At 38.4% G+C, this 21,202-nt stretch overlaps 1 protein-coding gene across 12 annotated transcripts in view; it reads right to left on the bottom strand.

The window, feature by feature from the left end:
• LOC119698592 overlaps positions 1-21,202 on the bottom strand; it is a 277,473-nt gene that overhangs the window by 105,050 nt on the left and 151,221 nt on the right. For 10 of the 12 annotated variants that reach the window (XM_038130670.1, XM_038130674.1, XM_038130668.1 and 7 more), the window contains one exon: positions 12,112-13,222. The exons of 1 other annotated variant lie outside the window; for it this stretch is intronic. In XM_038130670.1, coding sequence (XP_037986598.1) covers positions 12,824-13,222 — 399 coding nt within the window. In that variant the 3' untranslated portion in view covers positions 12,112-12,823. Of the gene's footprint in view, positions 1-9,906; positions 11,569-12,111; positions 13,223-21,202 lie in introns of those variants that run through there. One more of the 12 variants, XM_038130677.1, reaches the window with a different exon arrangement.

The following is a 21,202-nucleotide window of genomic DNA, read 5'->3' as shown; positions in this document are numbered from 1 at the left end:
TTATTAACAGAAAACCTCATCTCAAAACTCAGATGATGGCAAATTTTAGCATTGTTAAACAAAAATCTCATCTGATGAAAAATCAGACAGATCAAGGGATTTTTCACCTTTCAATGCTGATAGCCTGAAAAAAAGTAAAGGTATTCTTTCCTAAACTTTTGCAAGAAATACAAAACCTTTTGTGTAAAGAAATAGAAAAACAAAGGATTCTGGAGGATTGTTGATTTTTGTTGAACTGTTTTTATGGAAAACTCACTTCTTTTTCTCTCTCCATCCTTTTTTTTTTGGTCCCTCCTCCTCTGGAGGGACTCTGGCTGGAGCAGTGGCAGCCAGGAGATTGGCCCTGCTAATGGCAGCAGTGAAGTTTGAGCCAGGCTCCAGCTCTACGAGTCAACCCGGTTGCTCAACACTGGGGTGGTTGGAAGTGGAGTAGATGGCACAAGGAGCCAAACTCACCCCTTGTTTCAGGAAAACCAAGAGCATTCTCTGAAATAATGACATAGGGCCAGGGTATAGGTAGCCCAGCATGCTTATACTAGGAGGCTTCTTTGTACTGTGTATACTAGGAACCTCAGACACAGGTGGAAGGGCTGCAGAGAGAAATGGTCAATAAGCAAGAAACAAGAAGCAGTGCCCAGATACCCTTGGTCAAGTCCTGGGAACCAGGATCTTGAAAAATATTGTGAAAGTCAACTATAGTTATCAAAAACAATGCATCGCCAGCTCTGAAGACAGCAATCTAAGAAAGACATGGAGCTGATTTTATCATTTTCCTCAGTCCTCTTCGAATTTTAACTTCAATATCTGCTTCATCTTTTCCTATTTTTTTGTTTTGCCTCCTTTGTATTTTCTGCATGCCACTACAAAATATTGAGTAATGCCTCTGTGCAATGGTAGGAAGATGTTCTGCTCCCCAGAGCTGCCTGTAATTCAGTGGTGTGGGAACAAATTCATGTGGCCACATGTAATTTGTATAGCACTTTGGGACCCTTTTGGAAGAAAGACACTATAGAACAGTCAGATCATTTGCATCATAAAAGTTCTGGTGCCTGCTTTTTGGATTAGATACTTTAGGTTTGTATAATGTTTCTATATCAGAAGAAAGAGGAGCCAAATTGGGAGGGAAAAAAATCTTTTCTCTGAAGTCAGATATACATTCCATATATTGAGTAAGTCTATATTCATTATTCATTAGGATTCTGATTTTCATTTTGACTTCCAAAACACACTTCTTTTCCAGATTCTCTTTCATCATTTAAAAACAAAGCTTTGGAACATTCAAATTAAGGTGTTACTTTTTGAGTTTAACACAAACATTGCTCTTTCCCAGCAGTAAACCCAACTGCAGAGGCAATTCCAACCACCCAGCTTCCCAGATCATTAGATGAAGTACCATGGTCACTCTCTTTGAAGGGAGAGTCCTCCTCTCACAGCAGGGAGCATTCATCAGTGCTTCCTACAAACCAGTATCCAGGAAGGGCCAATAAGATTGCGCTGAGGCAAAATGTTGTATTGCCTCTTCCTACAGAAAAAGCACCTGGAGGAAAAGGGGGCTGGGGTAAATGGGAATATCTGAATGAAGGAAACATCATAAGTAAAAGAGGTGTTACTAGAAAAAGAACAGTAAAAAAAAAATCTGAATCCTCTTCCCCTGAAGAAAATCTGAATCCCCCTGAAAATCTGAATCCTCTTTTATTGATGTATTACCAATAAAAAATAAGATTAGTTTCATTAACTTCAAACCTCAACTTACACCAGATAAGAATCTGCCTGACTTAATTTTACCACTTACCTTTTTAAACAATGAAATGGCAGTCTCTGTAGCCTTACCTCCAGTAGCAGCTGAGCAGAATAGATTCTGTATGAATAATAAGAATCTATACTTTTTATGTAGCTTTTACCTTCTCTCAATAGTTTAAAAATGCCCCTCAGAGTGGTTTTTTACCCATATTGTAACACCAACTACCTCCCTGTACAATAGGCTTATTCCAGACTTTGTTGGAATTACTCCAGATACATTCAAATGAATGTACAATCACTCAGTATCCCTCTGACCAAATTTTTATATATGTGCCATATGATCCTGTGCCAGCACAACACTAAATTGTCACATTTTCATGTCATTTCATATAAACAGACCCTTTTCCATTTTTAACTAATATTTCATAGTGAAGAAGCTGTTCAACATGATACTTCTGAGTGGAGTACACAGTCAGAGATTACACTTCAACATGTACAAAAAGAGCATCCTATTTTAAGCTATTCTGAAGAAGTCTTGCCGTTTATATAGTTGCAGTGTTACAACTGACTGGATCTGTTTCTTTATTGCATGACAATCTAATTATGCTGCATTTTCTCCCACTTGGAGGTGGACCAAAAGTCCACTGCAGTTACCACAAATCTAGCTTTGGGTCAGGACCTTATTTCATAAGAAATAATCTGTCAGCAGTAGGACTTACTGCTGGTGCAAGCAGCTATTCAGTGTGGGTATGAATGTCACAGTCTGGTCCTGAGAATTTTTTTAAGAATTCTTCCATAACTCTTTGTGCATGTTCTAAAAGTTTAAGCAAAACCCATAAAAAAGATGATGCTACAGCAAACTACCCTAAGGAAATACCCCAGTAGAGAGTGTGACAATGTTATCAAATAAAACAAGATAGACATCTGTTATTTAAGTTATTACAAAGCATTTGGTGACATACTCAATAAATAATATTCCAGGAAGTTGAAATGTAATCCTGATGGACACTTAGCAAAAATAATTTAAAAATGAATAGCATATGTGGAGCGTATCTGATGGCTTTCCACTCTAAAAAAACGAAAGAGAGCTGTTTTGTGCCAGAAATTGACACTGTTCCAGTTATCGCTGCACTCCAATACAGTGTACTGTGTGCATAAAATATCCTCCAGTTTAATGTGCACCAGAAGTGTAAGGGGGGGAGTGAAAAGGAAGGAAAAAACAACCACCACTGCTGTAGTTAGGAATTCCAGGCTGCTGGCTATTAAAGTGCCCTTTGTTCACCTGCTACATCCAAATCACCAGCGTGGTGATTGGCGCCTGCTCTCGTAAGTGGGTATTGTGTGAGCAGTGGGCAGCTGGAACCCTCTGAGAATCTTCACTTGTCAGAGATGAATCAATCATCTCAAAAGATGTCAGCATCTGCCCAAACCATTTTATATTAGAATAAATGGCAGATGGTGGTGTTTTTATATTTAATCAGTTCCACCAAATGCAGTTTCATCTCTTATAAAACCAAACCATCTGCAGTGTGTAGGTGTACAAATCTAGCTAAATGCCCACTGCAGAGCCTTTCCTCTTAAAAGTAAACTCTACATGTTTAATATTTGTGGATGCTAAGTTCACTGAATTTCAAAAGCTTTAACAAACCACCCTGATTCTATAAACTATTTTATTTTTATATTTAAAATATTTAATATGAATGGTCCATGCCTAACTCGTGCTTTTGAATCTTATTATGTAAACTGATCATACTTGGCAGTATTAAAATACTTTATATGCAAGATCATTCCTTATTTCTATATAATTTCAGGCCCAGCTTCATAAAGTGTGGCACAGAAGGAGGCTTAGTGACTTGTCCAGGACAGAAGACCTCAACAGTGGTATAACTCAGGAAAAGAAAAGGTCTCATCTGGCAGAATCAGACCTGAAAGTCTTGACCATAGTGAGGTTCTCTCTTGATTTTAGCCCAGCTTTTAATACTATCTCCTGTAACAGCCTCACAGATAAATTGATCGAGCACAGATTAGATTAAATGGACAGTGAGGTGGACTGAGAACTGTTGGGATCAAAGGGCCTTGATCAACAGCACAAAGTCCAGCTGGAGACCAGTCATTAGTGGAATATTATGGCTTTGATATCTGGACCTGTACCATTTAATTTCTTCACTAAGGACATGGATGATGGGGTGACAATGCACCCACAGCAAGTTTGCAACCAATAGGAGTCAGTGATTGATGAATCAAATGTTTGTGTTGCCATCCAAAGGGACCTCAACAGGCTTGAGAAATGGGCCAACAAAAAAGTTATGATGTTTAAACAAAGGGAGCTGCCGAGTCCTGCAGCTGAGGAAGAGCAACCTCATGTGCCAAGATATTCTGGGGGCTGACCAGACTGAAAGTAGATTGGCAGGAAAACATCTTGCTGAGGACACAGAATTGAACACACACCAGCAGTGCACCCTTGCCTCAAAGAAGGTGAACAATGTCTTGACCTGCATCAGGAAGAGTTTTGCCAGCAGGTCAAGAGAGATGATCTTTCCCTGCTCAGCACTGGTGAAAAACATCTGATGTGCTGGGTCTAGTCCTGGGCCCCCCAGCTCAAGAGAAACAGACATACTGGTGCACATTCAGCAAAGAGTCACAAAGATGGTGAAACTACTGGAGTCCAGTTGTGCAGAAACTGCTGTTCTGCTGTTCTTTTTTTTTTTTTTTTTTTTTGTCCCAGTTTTTCCCTTTGTGGCTTTGCTGACAGTAGGAGGAAACACTTACAAATTTGAAACATTTTCTCCAATAGAACCTAGGTGAAGCCTGATCAACAACAGGCTGGATATCTGATTTCAAATACATTTCATGGGATTTGATAGGGCAAGAGGGGCAGCAATAAAGCACTCACATATCACAGCACTGTCTTCATTCTTTGAGCTTTTTTCCATTTTATTCAGTCAGCACTGATGCTGGTGTGCAACAACCAGCACAAATCAGAACAACTGACATATACTGGACTTTGTTCTGATGAAAATTAACAGTGAAATCACTTGGAGATCTATAAGTTCTCAAACTTCCATGAAAAACAATATCTAACTTCTAAATCAGAAAGAAATACAATCCAACAGTGGAAAATATTAAGAATATATCTAGCTATCTAGTAACTCTGCAACTTTGGAAAGCAATGTAAAAATCAAGTTTAGAAAAAGATCCTTTGCTATGCCATAAACTTGCAGTACAGGATACAATTTTCCTTAGCACTGTGGCAATAAACATGGTGTGAAGCTTTTGTGCATTGTTAAACTACCCCTACTTTTCAATCCAAGAGTGGCTGTGCATTGGGGAATGGCTACAGCTTGCAAGAAATCAGCTGGTGTGGGAAGCACTTTGTAACCTTTCTACTTTTTCTAAAAAATGAAGATGTGAAAAAGTTAAATGAGACTAAAAGATCCTTGAGAAGGTACTTCCCAGAAAAGTAGGCAGAGAAGATGTAAGTGAGGTCTGCCAAGTGAGGTCTAGCCAATGGCTTGTATGGAAATTTGCTGCCCACATAGGCTGCACAACCCAACAGCATCAGCAGGGTGAGGACAAGAACACCTTGCAGAGGAAAGAAAGACCTCATCTCAGAATGGTTTATACTTCCCCTGTCTTCCATCCCACAGGGGAGAGGAGCAAAAAGTGGTTTGTGTTTGAAGGATAGTTCCTTCTCAGTGTTTCATCTGAGGCAGAGCCCTTTACTAAGGGTCATCTGCTATCCTGCTAGTCCACAGGGAGTAAATAGACAGGTGCCCCAGCTGGGAAGTAGGGCACTCATCTAGGTTAACACAGTAGTTTCCACTTATAGCAATTCATGGAAAGCTTTTCTTCAGTTTCAGCCCAAGTGCATTCACAAACAGTCCACTCTGGTTTCAGTATGAGTTATTCTGTCAAATACAGCTCATTTGAAACCAAGTGACTCCTGAAACTGCTGTTTACTGCATGAAAATGAAAACTATCCCTCTCCTGTATTGTTTAAGACTTTGGGGTTTTTAGTAACTTGAGAGCTCAATACTCAAAACTCAGAGGTTTTTTTCTGAGTTACTAATTTAGTTTGGGCCTTTCAGTTCCCCTAGGTCAGTCTTTTTTCCAAAAGCTTCATATCTGTCTCTAAGGAGTTATTCAGGACATGTCTACACACTGTACAAAAGCCTAGCTTCAGTGTAGGTATCACTTGTACTTTTATGTCCATCTGTCTTCACCATACCTTGGTTCATTACAGTTTGTATTAATAAGCAGGGAAGTGGGGCCAAAAAAATCTATCATTGAAAAAGTCTCTTGTAAGGGTTATTGTCTGGGCACAAGGGCAGGGCACTGAGAAGACTCAAATCTAGGGAAAGGCAGAATGTCTGTACTGGCTGCCAGAGCTAGAGCCTGGGAATTTTCCTACAGGCAGAAGAATGAAATGAAGCATTGATACAGTCCCACAGACGCACATACTTTGCCTTGATAAAATCTCACAGATTAAGAAGCTAGGAAGGGCAAGCTGAGTATGAAAGAAATCAAGACCAAAAAAATGGAGAGGGCAGTGAGCCAGCTAAGCAAGTAGAGACCAAATGACACCAAGCCCATGAAGAGCTGTGCACCATAGGAAGGCTTGGACATAGACAGCTCCTGAAAGCAGTAGGGAAACAGAGGAAAGAGCAAGGAGCATATATATTCTTCATTTTAGGAATATACACATACACAGTTTTGTGCATAAATACACGTTTTTGTGTTCACAAACATGCATGTACACTTATATATCCTTACATGTACGTGAGTGCATGTGTTATTTCTTGTGCTATTTCAGGAAATAAGTGACTGGTGTGCAAAGAGTGCAAAGAGTGTTTTTCTGTTTGCTATCAGCTGTCACATGCCCAAAGAAAAAATTGTAAACTAACTTTTCCAGTAGGACCAACATTCTCAGCAAAGATGAGCTGACAGTGGTCAGGAGCTTGGTGGGGAGAACAAAGGGGCTAATACAGCTGTGAAAGCATAACAGGCTGCCAGACCGTTTATTGGAAAACTGCCAGGGAAGCCAAAGGAAGAGACCATATTTCAAACCACCCAGTCAAAATGGAGCTTGGGAATTCACCATAAGTCTGAAATATGAGTTTAGCACCAGCTCAGAGGTGCCCTACCAATGCTGTGACACATTTTAAATAACAGTTTGGTATTTGTATAAAATTCTTACAAATAATTCCAAAAAGAAAGTCTCTGCAACACTAATTTAATCAAAACTGTTATTCCAAATTTCCAAACAGATATTTGTCCCAGAATCACACAAATGCATAAACACTTTATCTACAATATCTACATGTTTAGCTGCAAAGGACTGCTGTAATTAGTCTAGCTGCAGATCATGACACAAAGTGTGGATCTCACGCCCGGTCCTCACAATATTGATATTAAGATACATTCAGAGTTTTTTTTATTATGGTCTACAGGGATCCTGTACACAGCTTTCACAAGCACAATGCTACAAGAATACTACTGATCTTAGCCCACCCAACATGTATAAATATATAGCAGCCATGACAAGCCAAAATAAACTATTTCATCACTCAAAGTCCTAATGATATAGATGAGGAAGGCACAAAAGGTCTAGTAGATGAGCAAAGAATTTCTGACACACAAGAGCAGGAGGGTTTTCTGGGAAAAAATTGTAACAGGGATAGAAAATATATGGGAGAAAGAATAAAGGTATAGACAGGGGACAGATACGAAGCTGCTGAACTAGTTCAGGAAGGTGACCTGGCAGTATAGGCAACATCTGTAAGACCCTGAAGATGGAGTTGGGAATATTTCATGTGGGGCAGCTAAACAGGAAGACAATGAGTGACACAGAAGGAAAACAAAACTGCTACTGGATCACTTAATCTACTGTCATGTCAAGTCTCAATGCAATTCACAGCTTACAGATTTACCAGTTAACACACTCCTCACTACAAATTCATAACTGAGCCAAGAGTACAGAAGTTTTCAATTCGGCTGCACCAAGAATGTCATTTTGTTCACAGCAAGGAGCAATGCACAAGGAGAGGGCGCTCATTTTCTGTCACTGTCATTCTACAATGTCCAGCACACTGATGGTGGCATCCTGACTGAAATGCTTGTGCTTTGTGCAGCCCTGCAAGGGACCCGCACAGAGAAACAACGGCATGGTCACATTCTCCAGATAACAGAGACCAATTGTGTTGTGGTCATCAACAGTTTGCCACTGGGGAGAGGAAAAGGGACTGTGCCAATTGCTTTGTTCCAACAATATTTCTTCCCAGCCTATTTATAATGCAATTTTAACAGCCATGGAGGACACATTATTTGGCTGCCCAGCCTGGGGAACACAACTAGCAATGAAGGAGGAGGAACAACTGCAGAAGTAATAGAAATTATAAACTATATGCTGCATCATCTTAAGCAGTCTCTTTTGTAACTCAGAGAAGCAAATAGGGGTAGAAAGGGTGAATACTTGGGCTCGGAGTATTAATCTGTATTTAGTCTCACCCACCAAATGCAAATAAATTTCTCTTGGAGAAGTAGAGCTGTTCTGCATTTATACCAAAAAATAAATGTGAGCAGAGCCTCATCCAACATGATAACTACATCTGCTGATTTCTTTTGGCTTGTTTGTTTCTCACCCCACAAAACACCATGTAGTGGGCAAACAAACGTGGAGTTCTCCTGCAATAAATTGGATGAGTGAACACAGGGAAATCAATTTCTTTATGAAGGGTCATAGTATGAACAAAACCAGAATCCTTAATGAGTGCTAGGATGATGAAGTTTGAGGACAGTAAGTTATTAAATTATGATAAACTAAAATAGCTTTGTTGAATTCAATACATTTATTCCAAATTTTGCACAGACAGAAACTGTGACTGGAATATACAGAGTCTAGAAAGTTGTGGACTTCCAGCCTCTGGAAATTAGAGGGTCTTCTGCTGCTTCTCATATTTAGAACTAAACTGGATCAATCTCCAATTACACAATACATAAGGAAAAATAGTCCAGTATTATTAACATGGGATATGACTGAGGAATTAATAGGAAGTTTTTTTAATTCATGAGGCTTAAAAAAGAAATTCTTACTGGGGTTGGAACTAAAGACAGAGAAATTAAATTTTACAAGGACTTTTTAAAAAAAAATAATATAAAAATAGCAAAACATGCTCTTTCCCATACTATGAGGGTGACCAGCAGAACAGATATGTAGAAGATATTCTCTAGCTCAGAGTTTAATTAAAAATTAAAATGTCATACACAATAATTAGAACAGGTGTTCTCAAACTTTTGCTAAACACTTCCATTGGAAGCAATAGTTTGCTTACCTTGTACTCTTCATACATTATACTCTTCATACCTATTAAACTAAAAATGTATATACATAATTATGAAAAAATTCAGACTCCTACTATAAAACCCTACTTCCAGCAACTTAGAAGACTTGAGATGGGCTGTCCAGTGGAATTCTCCATGCTTCTCATAGTCCCCATCAGACAGCCTACTTTAAACCTTATAAATCTTATAAACCTTATAAACCTTATAAATCACTAGACTATGATAATAATTTATCAGAGGTACATTAAAGACAGAATTAGAAAGAATTATCCCATTGCCACACAATGATGTTCTCTGGCAAATCTGAAGATAGGCAACAGGCCAGAAAGTGCTCTTATCTGAAGCACTAATTACTACAGTGCTAAAAAAGAGCACTGTTCAACTAATGAACTTTTGTAAGAGAACACCTTATATATCAATGCTAAAGAAAAGTGTACAAATGCTTAAAAATTCAGGAACCATCTGCAGATGTCAGGATGGAGCATTTGAGTCATTTCAACAATTTACCAGTTCTGTGATATTCTTCACAGTGCACATTTTTGAGAGCAGATAAGGATGACCAGGTACTCCAGTTTCCTCCTGGCTAGGAGCTAGTGATGACTCTGGTTTGCAGGTGTCAGGGGAGGTAACAAGATACTGCTGCTGCCAATGGCACACTGAAGCAAAATGAGGTCCTGTGTTCAGCCTGCAAACAACTTTCTGGAGCGGACTTTGCAGAATTCCACTAGCAGCAGAGCTGAAGATGGCATTTCTATATTGCAATAGGGTCCAATAACAGGGCACCCTCCAAAGCGCTGATTCAGGTCTATATTTCTAACAAGGAATAAAAGAAAGACTTTATCTCTGATACTTCTGATCCCTTTAGTCTGATTCCATGTCTTTATTGCATCCTACAGGGTAATATCAGAAAAAGAGTGGAGCATATCAAAACACACGTGCCTTTATTTGTTCATATATTTTATATTTTTACAAACCCAGGATCTTGGGAAAATGCCTTTAAAAAAGGAGCGTCTGTCTGCAGACATATGGACCCTGAGGGCTGCAAATGACAGCACACTTACTGAATTACAGATTTTTCACTTAATTTTGAAACTGAAATGTCAGTCCTCAAAAAAAATTTCTTTTAATATCTAAATGTAAAAAAAACCTGCTTCTGCTTAATTTATACCTGCTCACATGTTTAGCTTTTATTTTAAAAGGGAGGCTAAAACATCCTGCTAAATGTTCACCAGTAGTCGTGGTTTCCAGCAGCACCTCTCATGCCAGTTCCCTCCTGAGTAAGAAAGGAGAAATCTCACACTTTGAACCAAACTTTCATGACTAATTTTCCCATTCAGAGGCTCAAAGTCGAAACCCAGTTTTGCAACGCATGTAAACCCATATTTAATTTTAAGCTGTATTCCCACAGCATGTATTTAATGTTTCAAATTTTGCTGAATGGTGATTGCCATAAGTACATCTTTAGTGCTTTGTTGAATCAAGTCACAAATGCTGATTGTTGGGAAACTAATTTGTATCACAAGGAACTTGAATACAATCTTTAAAGGCATCTACTTTTTAAGGTCAGATTGTAAGCTCTGATATACACTTTATATCTGTAACATCTCAGAAAATGTATAAACACATCTGCCAAACTGGGATGCACATCTGTGGCCACTCCTGGTTACTAGACAGGCTATCAGATTCACATCACATATGCATGTACATTTCCTGGCTCCCTTCGGTACATGACCTACTTGAGCTTCCTATGTGGAACGGTATAGTTTAAGAAGCAAAGGTCACGAATCACCCTCTTTATACTACACACCCTGCCCACAGACAGCAGGTGTATCTATGTAAGCTCCCCTGGAACATTCTGTGCTTGCAGCCATTGCAGGGGACATTTTGAGATACGTTTTGCAAGCCTACACCTACCAGAAATTATAAGCATATTAGAATAAATTCTAAATGTCCAGGACATTCCCTTTGTCAGCAACAGAATACAAAAAACTCTCCTCTGATTTTACCTCAGTGCCGTACCCATTGGCTTAATGAGATTATACAGCAAGCAAAACACATCAAGGCTGGACTCAAGATTTGTAGGAGACATTCAATGTGTCAGGCCCCACAACAGGAAAAAGTATTCATCAGCTTTGCAGGAGACCTTTGTATGTATCACAAAGCCTCCTACATCGCTGGACAAACCTCTCCTATCGCCAACCGCAAGTATGTAAAATATACACTGCCTCCCGTCCTCTGAGCACAATTTGAGGAGCAAAATCATCTTGTCTTCTGTCAACCCCAACTGGGCAATGAAACTTCTTATTACCTCACTCCTCCCTTGGCCTCCTCAGAGAGCAGCGTTCAGATTTCTTTTCTCTGTGGTACTACACCAGTCACCATTATCTGCATTCAACCTTTGCTAGATCTATTACACATCATTCTGTTAATATGTTCACAAAAATTACTTTCCATCCCTGGTCAGAATTCAATGCATATCAAGAAGTCCTGTAAAAGGAATAGAGCAATCAGACATCATGTCATTCTGAAACAACCCCAAAAAAACAAGTTGGCTTTTTAGAGGAGACAATAGGCTTTGAACTTGGTAATTACTATCTATTCCTGATGATTCTACATAGGAAAAGCCACAACCTCCCCTGTTCACAGAGGCTGCAGATGTAAACCCTTCATTATCACTTCTGCTATATAAATGTTCTTTTGCTTTTTCATGTATTTAACCTTTATAATGGTAAAGAAACTCAATGTTTAAACCAGCTTTAATTATATATTTTTCTGAGTGTTGCAACAAGGTCCCTTGAGTAACCTACTTGTCTAAAAGGCAGAAAAATTTGCACAAATGGGTTTTAAAACACTACTTCTGACCCACAGAGCTATTTCTCGCATGGGGCACAGCACACAAATAAAGAGACAGAGTGTTTTTCTCACACAAAAACCAAACGAAACCAAACCAAACAAAAAAAAAAAAGCCAAAAAAAATAGCCAAAAAAAACCCCACACTACCACCAAAGATACAAAGATTACAGATAGCATTGCAACCTGAGAGGACTACATAACTGGGGCAGGCCCCTTTCAAGGCTATGTATCCAAATTGACTCTAGTGTCCAGGACAATGTAAGATTCATAAAACCAAAGCCACTTTTGTTCAACACCCACATAATGTGCTTTATATGGTGCATTAGATTTTACATGTAAAATGACTGTATTTTTAAAGACACTTAAGCACTTTAATTTTCAGAAAACAGAAGGCCAAATACCTTTAAAAGTCTGGCCCATTATCAGCTGGAAAGAAATTGGTAAAAGCAATTTTAGTCACTCTTTTCTTTTCTCGCTTCATCGTCGATATATCTTTTTCATACATTGGCCTAATTTAGACTGCAAGGTCTACTGAGCAGGGAATACGTTTTTACATTTATAGAGTACCCCACAAATGTGCCACTAGATGTGTTTTATAGTAATAAGTAAGGAAAAAAACAATTATTTCAGGGAAATGATACCTTCCTCTCTCAAGCAGTTGATATTAATGCCTCCAGCAATAGCTGATATTGCCTTTATCAACACCAGAACCTGGAAATTGTGCACATGTGTTTCCATAGTGTGTGGAGTTTGGACTCTTGGAAAATAATAAAGCATTTCAATGCAGGATGCCTCTTGACTCCTTGCTTACATAAAGGCACTTTACTTATCAGTGCAACTTTTTACATTCACATGGCTAAATCGTTAGTGAATCTCTTGAGGTTTAGCATCACCAAGTGCAAGGTGCTGCACCTGAGTCAGGGCAACCTCCAGTATCAATCCAAGCTGGGGATGAGCAGATCCAGAGCAGCCCTGCTGAGAAGGACTTGGGGGTGCAGTGGATGAGAGCCTGGACATGGCCCAGCCCTGTGCCCTTGAGGCCCAGAAAACCAAACATGTCGTGAGTTGCATCAAAGGCGGTAAGGGCAGGAGGTGAAGGGGTGGGGGGGGATTCTGTCTCTCTGCCCTGATGAGAACCCACCTGCAGTGCCGCATCCACCTCTGGGGTCCCCAGCACAGGAAGGACATGGACCTGTTGGAATGAGTCCAGAGGAGGGCCACCAAGATGACTAGAGGGACAGAGCAACTCTGCTATGAGGAAAGGCTTTAAGAAATGGGTTTGTTCAGCCTGGAAAAGATAAGGGGTAGGGATGAGCTAATTGTGACATTACAGTACGTGAAGAGAGACTACAAGAAAGATGGAGAGGGACTTTTTATAAGGACACATAGTGACAGAACAAGAGGGAGTGCCTTCAAACTAATAAAAAAGTAGGTTTAGATTAGATTGAGGAAGGGATTCTTTGCTGTGAGGGTGGTTGAGGTACTGTAACAGGTTGCCTAGGGAAGCTGTGGATGCCTCATTCCTGAAAGCATTTCAAGTCAGGTTGGATGGAGCTCTAAGCAACCTGGTCTGTTAAAAGGTGTCCCTGCCCATGGCAGGCAGGTTGGAGCTGGATGATCTTTAAGGTTTCTTCCAACCCAGGCCATTCTACAATTCCATGATAAGGCCATCACATCAAATGATCAGGATATGCACAAGTACAATACATGCAGCTTTAGTTTCACTATAAATTTCTTTGAAAACTTATATAAACGCTGTACCTACCTTTATGTGGGCCTTTCATTCTCTCAGCTTTTTAAAGTGCTTTTCTGGCCCACATTGCATGATACATAAAGTGTGGTTTTATGCATATAGCATAGGCTCTAGTTGCAAGCATATAAAATGAATGCAAAATATGCAGCCAAGATAAACTCTGGCAGATCCAGAAAATGGAGCAGAAGAAATCACTTTTCTCATTACCTTTAAAATCTCTTCCATTTGATAATTATATAACCAATAGAGGGAGAAAAGCACTTCTCCTTGCCAGACTTCATTTTCCTGCAGAAATTGAGCAGAACTTTGCAGGATGCCTACTCTGTATTTGAATCTTTAGGAATTAATTGCTTTATTCACCCATTTCCATAGGACAAGGCCACTAATTAATGAGGCCCATCAACCTTTAGAATTAAGGAAAAATACAGATAATGTAGAAACAGGCAGGACTTTTGGTGGCATGAAAGGACACCTCTAGCTAGTTAACAGGAATAGCCAATGTATTCCTGATCTTAAGTGCAACGATTTTAACAGCTGGTCTCACAAAATAGATCCCATGATTAATACATTTGAAACAAACCTGAGTTGCTAGATTAGGGCACTCTGTTCAACAGTGGGAGAATTTGTTAAACTGAGTATCAGATAGCCATTGTCTGAGCATGGTCCTGATAGTCACATTGTAAAGCTGATTCTCTAATATTCTTGGGATGCAATGTACTGCATTTTTTTCATCATTTCCTCTACATGTAAAATGATCTCCTGCGTTGAAGCAGTACTATTTAAAACAAAAGGGTTTGATTTATAGCCAGTCCCCAGCCTCATAAATCACACCTGCAGTGTGGTGCTCGGAGCTCCCTGTGTTCTGCCAGCATTTACGTTTTATAAATGATTTGGGTTTACCTCCCATTGTGATGGAGACTAATACAATTGCATTCTACTCTCCCAGCATTCACTCTTGCTGTTGCTCATTATTCCCACTGGGAATTCAGACCTAGTTTTTGCAAGCTTGTCAGGGGGGAGGGGAGTGGAGGTGGTGTGGGTTTGTTGTTTTTTTAAATTAAAGAATGTTGAATTAAAAATTTATGTTTGCATTCTATAGCTTTTTCTATCATTAGACATACTATGCAGCGGATTTTTTTCTCCCTATTGACTTTGTTTATATTTAGACTCCCATTTGCTAAGCTAATGATTTGGAACTTAAGCAGGACAGCAGCTTGAAATGTTTGATATGCAGAGTATTTGACCTTCAGAGTAACCCAGGTATGCACATCAGCCTTTCTATAAACTGCATAAGGAGCTTAAATGATCATTTAAAAACAAATAAAGAATGAAAAAATGGTTACTTGAGTTCCCCAAAAGTATAAGTGCAAAGATTTTATTTTTAACTTTCAGAATCTACTGAAATGCCAAAAAGATGCCTATATAATATTTTGCCGTTACGTTTAAAGCTCTTAACCATACAACAGTTCTAGTTGGTTAAGCACAGTTCAGACACTTGGAGATAACAAGACTTGCTCCTTAGAGCTGACAGCCTTAAGTCTTGACACAAGAAATTATTCCTAAGTCATAGCACCATGTAAGCGAGATTGATGGGATTTGTGCATATGCCTTTATTTCCTCTGTACCAAAACAGTCAATGGTTCAATTTGTTCAATTAATGACTATCATCACGGCCTCCTTTTCAGTTAAATACTGCTATTACTATACCCATAACCAGCTGTGAACCAATGTAGCTTGAGATTGGTAAAAGCCACAAATCTAAGTTACACTTCTGTCACAAATACTCAATACATCTTCAATTCTGTTTTGGAGACCAGTCTTCTGAGCATTTAAATTGCAGCCTGTTATTTGATGAGTTGAAAAATTTAGACTTGAGATTTGAAAGGCTGCAGTACATGTCAATGCATGCTGAGATCAAACTTAGACCTAAATAATTGCAAAAATATTTCTAAAATTAATAGTAGTTATTCAGAAAAGCTACTCCCTTTCCAACATAATTTAGAGCTGGACTGGTATGTAGACCTGTTCCAGTTCAATGAAGGATTAAGCTAAACACTACTATTAAAAGTAGATTAAGTGAAACTAGAAGACATTTTGATTCCTGAATTAAAACTGTCCACACATGCATTTATGCAGGAAGAGCTTTTGTGCTTTAAATGCAGACCTTACTTTCATCCAAATTAACTTTCAAATGAAGGCAGCAAGCCTTGAATTATTGTGCGTATTGTCTGAATAATCTTACAAAATACTTGTATGAAAAGGAGGATACTGAAGTTTGTAGTGTGGGCATAAAGTTAATCAGTTGCAGCAATTAGGTAGCAACTAGCCTAATTTTTAGAACCTGTTTTGCCTTTATGTAGCAACTGATTGTGTTAAAAAACAGTGACTCTGACAAGTGTTTCCAAAACAGGAGTTAGTGAATTCACACATTCTGAACAACTGTTTTAATTCTCTAGCAGTTCAAAATTATATTTTATTCTGGATCAATTACTGAGATATAAACACCTACTTTTTAATGCCAAAATTTTGATACCTTAAATTTCTTAGGTTTATAACCAAAACATGATAGACCGATGAGAAGCGGCAGTAACTCTGCAAGTATTGGCATTTGATATTTTATCTTACTGCAGGACAAGGTAGCAAAAACACTGCATGAACCTCCCCTCTCATTGCAATTATTGTTTGATCCACAGGTTAGTTTTACCATCAGATTTAACTGCAGTAGAAATTAATCATGCAAATTCTGGTACACATGTATAAGGTTAAATTACATCTTGCTGTGTAGCCTTGTGTGTGTAATTCCCTACACTGTAAGAAGCCCTCTACTATGATTTGTTTATAGGAAGCAGCTTCATACATATATTCAGAAAAGAGGTCCAGGATCATGAACTTCATTCTGAAGTATCTTCACATGCAATCATGTCCACTGAAATATTAGAGAATTTTATTGCAGGTTTGGTCCATTACTATTGTCAGTCCATTTGATCCAGGTGCACATAAGGCTGCACAGTCATGACAAATAACATATCCATACACATTTGTTTCAAACAATCCTCAAATTCCAATATTTCTTCCTGAAGGCAATGTCTTTATACATTGCTATCAAAAGGTGCTATCAAAAGGTGCTAACAAGGTGCTATCAAAAACCTGCCATAAAAAATGTTTATGGAAAAAAAAAAAAAGGTTTGGTTGAATGCATAAAAGCTGCTCGTCCATCAAAATAATTATTTGAGTTAACTTTGAAGCTTGATTTAAATATTAGCAAAGTGAAAAATGTATTGCCATCTTTGCAGAAAACAAAAAGGCATTAAATGTGCCCCAACATCTCCAATGAATGAAATTCATTTCAGTGAATGTTCCTATGTTTCAGTTAATGGCTTTGTTTATAATGTGAAGCAGCAACTACAAGCTATACCTAGAACACTGATAAATTCATCCAATCACCTCTCAGATATTGGCTCAATCAATTTCAAGGAACTTACTAAACTTATGTTTCCTAAACTTCCGTTTGCACGCACAACAGCAGTAGCTGAAAATGTGCAGTTTGATTTGCACACAGAGTTTTGACTTCTTCACAGACATTTCTGAAGACAGATATCTAGAATTTTGTTGGAAATTTGCCCTCCTATGATTCCCTACATGCTAGGATTCTGACATAGTCCATCCATCTGTTTTCGGAGTTAATCCTTATATAATAAAAAGTCTTGAAATCCACTGCGTTACTGGAATCCAAATGTCTGTTCCAAATGCTCCTGTAATAGAGCTGATATTTTGAAAATACATTTAAATATCCAGATCAGCAGAAGAGGACTGCCTATTTCCACTTCTGCAGCTCATTTATCCCTGGGAGAAATCAATAAAGAAAATTTAACCAAGAAACTTGCCAAATAAATATCTGATAGATCCATTAATATACAATAATAATCAATAAAGAGGGCTTTCCTGGCAGTGAATGACTAGCTGGAGGAACCATTAACTGTGAGAAATTTCCAATGCAGAGTGCATTGGGATCATCTGATCCTGAAATACTTATTCATATTATCAAACCTTATTCTTACAAAAATAACCCTGATTTGGGTGAGCCAGATGTAACATCCTGTTTAAGTACCATTAATACCTATTGTTCCCTAAGTACATTAATAAAGTAGCATTTTTAGACTATTCATTAAGTTCTGCAAATACTACTTTAAAAATTTCTTTAAAAGAAAAAAAAACAGTTTCTTTCTTAAGAGCTTCTTAAAACTGAGTTCTACATTCCCATGAATACATGGCATTGGTCCTATAATGGCCTTGCTTCAGCACAGTAAGCAGCAGGGAAACAAGACTAACTCCCAACATTTCCACGGGCTTAGAGCACCTTCATCAGCTAAGTGCTGCTCCAGTGCTTCCCAATGGAGCACAGGTTTTTTTTAATCTTTTTCAGTCTGAGAAAGAACTAATTCTTGGTCAAAGCCCCATAGTTGATCTCAGCATAAAAAATATGCAACTGTGTAATTTCTCCCTAATAGCCCCCAGGCATGTTTCTCTGGCTGGTTCACACTGTACTAGGTGGTTGCAAATTCCTTATCATTATCCCAGCTCATTTGTGCAATACTAAGTATCATCACCAACCTCCTGCCCAGAAATATTAAGTTTTCAGTTTATATACAGAATCCTGTTTTCTAGAAGAATTCTTAGAATAATGGAGTGATTTTCAACGTAAATAACAATCAAATACCTCTGCTTTGAAAAAATTAGTTATTCTGAGATGTTGCATGAATCCCATCTTATCCAACTGTACATGTGAGGAATAATTCTCTGATGCTACAGGTAGTTCTGTTTTCTTGTTTTTTCATGAAGATGATCATTATGGTCCCCCGGATAAGTCTCAAACACGTTTTTAAGGAAAGTGATTGGCAGAGAGAGCAATCTTGGAAGAAAAAGAAGCTATTAAAAAAAGATAACTTTCTTTATATGCAAAGGAGGCAGAGAAGGGTTTCTAGTGGAACACACACGTTTTCATCTCTATATCAATACTTCATATATAGCCAAGGTAGTCAGTGATCAGAAGTGGTGAGTCTGCAAATGCTGCAAAACATCCAAGAGGCAGAGATTGTTAACACCAGCATTAGAGATGGAAAAGAGGGAAAATAGGGTTAAATAAATATTAGCTTTCAAAATAACATTAAAACATCTCAAGAGAGAATACAGTTAAGAGAAACCCTATCTTCAGGATGAGGTGAACTAGTGACCTAACAGCTGTTTTCTACAAGATGTTTTCAGATGAATAACAGGTCCATTGCTGCACTCAGGGCAAATTAAATTTTCCCTAGACTAATTTCTAAGATTGCTGCTGGTCTTTCTAACATTCATCGAAACTCCCCTTTTATCTGTTTTGTAAAAAATTTATCATCTATGTTTGCTAGGTTCAGAATGACCAGCAAAGTTCATCATAAAGTTCTTTTTAATTAAAATATCATTGTTAAGCTCAATGTTCTAAAAATCACTACTAAATTCACACCTTAAGGTATCCCAAATTATGCTGTATCTAAATTATTGTAAAGATAGCCTGTGCATCCTGCACCACCAACAGCACCATTGGTTTTGCTGTTTACTGTCTTCTTTCCAGTTTCACGTAGCCTCCTCAGCCTTGCAGCTATTATCACCCAAGCCAGAACATTGGATTCTGTTACTGCCTGGGCTTTCAGGACACTGCACAGAACAAATCACCATTATGGCCAGTATCTGGAGAGCTGTGACATTGCTAGATGTGAGCTTGGCTCAGTGACTCCATTAGCCCCATCAATACACATCCATTGGCCATGTGAGCTGCTGTGTGATGTAGCAGCAGTCATTTCAGAGGAATCATTGACTAACTTACTGCACAGACACAGAACTGACGATTAAATGAGCTAACAGCTTCAGTTTGCTTGCCATGATCAATTTAAGCTACAATGCAGTCATGCAGGGAAAAGTTAGGGGCAGCATGACCAAGCCCGAACCACAGCTCCCATTTTGTGACACAACGTCTTCCAATGGAGAGCTTTTCTGTCAAGGGCAAATTAAGCATCGTAAAAATAATTTTCATTGGTTAATCTTAAAGGTGCACTTTCTGGGGCAGGGAAAAATATTTTGGCCAAGAGAAGTATGGAACAATTAAGTGGAGCAGCTACTTAGTGAGCTGAGGATCCTCTGCCCTGGGCAGGGAAACTCCCTTCATCTAGAAGGGACCCTACTGAATATTTGTATATAATCCATACCTGGGTCTGAGTCTTTGCTGTCTCACATAATGGGTATTTATATCCATACAAAGATGGAAACATGGTCACTCTGGGCAGACTTTTACAGTCACTTTGCAGCCCACAGAGCAGGACAGTGGAAAGTTGGCCGCCAAAGCCAGCACTGCAAATATTACATGCAGTAAAACTTGTATTTACAGTATATTTTTCCACGCTACTCCTAACTCAGGTTTTTTTTTTCCTTCATTCTGGATACAGGAATTGTTTATTTACTTTTCATATCTTTATCCTGTCTGAAGAAGGTACATCACTACTTAAAACTGATAAAAAACTAAGTCACACTGAAGTGGTTTTGTGAAAGTTATCCAAGTTCTTCAGTACAATTGACGTGTTTTCCTTTTAGCATAGATATGGCAGAGTTGAATAGACTCCCTGGAGACTCCACAGTTATTTTCAGTAGCAACAAGAGCCCATCCCAAACATAACTTCCAATCTGTCATCCCTCCTTGAATACTTAAAACAGTCTATTCCTCCTATAACTTACTGAAAACAAATCTGTATAACAAAAACACCTCCAACACTCCAATACTACCTGAATGATTTTCTTAAATATGTATCCCAATGCCAAAATTGCTCCTATGTAGATCAAGTCAGAAAGATTGTGCACTGCCTTTTCTCAAAACCTACCAGCCTATAGGTAGCATGGAAGTTCCACTGGGAGATACACATTTCTGCTAGGAGTAGCATATAGCATCTTGGAATTTAAAAGAACCACTTAGAACCACTAAGCAGGAGAGGATGCACACAGAGGGAAGCAGAGATTTAATGCAAGCTAGAAAGTCTGGGGAGTTCCCTCCAAAAAAACTAATTTTTTTTTAATAAAGCACCAACCCAATAGTAGTTCTATGTAACAGCAAAAGTCAAAAGTAAAACCAGAGAGAATTTACACTTTTTTTTTTTTTTGGCACTGACTCATATTTTTACAGGCAAGTAATTAAGAGCATTTCCCACCATTAATCTTTTAAGCCATTAGTACAGATCGAGGATCTCTACATTTTTTGCAAAGTTATAGTTATTGTGGAAGCAATAGCTTTGATTTTATGACAGTAACTGTACGTACATGTTCTCATTAAATATATTAATATACATTATACGTATAACGTATATTGATACATTATATAGATATAAATATATTAAATACATACTTTCAACAATAGAGTTTGGAGACTGTTTTCATGGTATTGTTATAGGACTGCAAGATTACTCTATAGAACAGAAAACTATTAAGATTGTTTGA

This window comes from Motacilla alba, chromosome 3 (genome assembly GCF_015832195.1).
Source record: "Motacilla alba alba isolate MOTALB_02 chromosome 3, Motacilla_alba_V1.0_pri, whole genome shotgun sequence".
Taxonomy (NCBI): Eukaryota; Metazoa; Chordata; class Aves; order Passeriformes; family Motacillidae; genus Motacilla; species Motacilla alba.
Note: the sequence above shows the minus strand (reverse complement) of the source record. Positions and strands in the feature narration are given on the sequence as shown.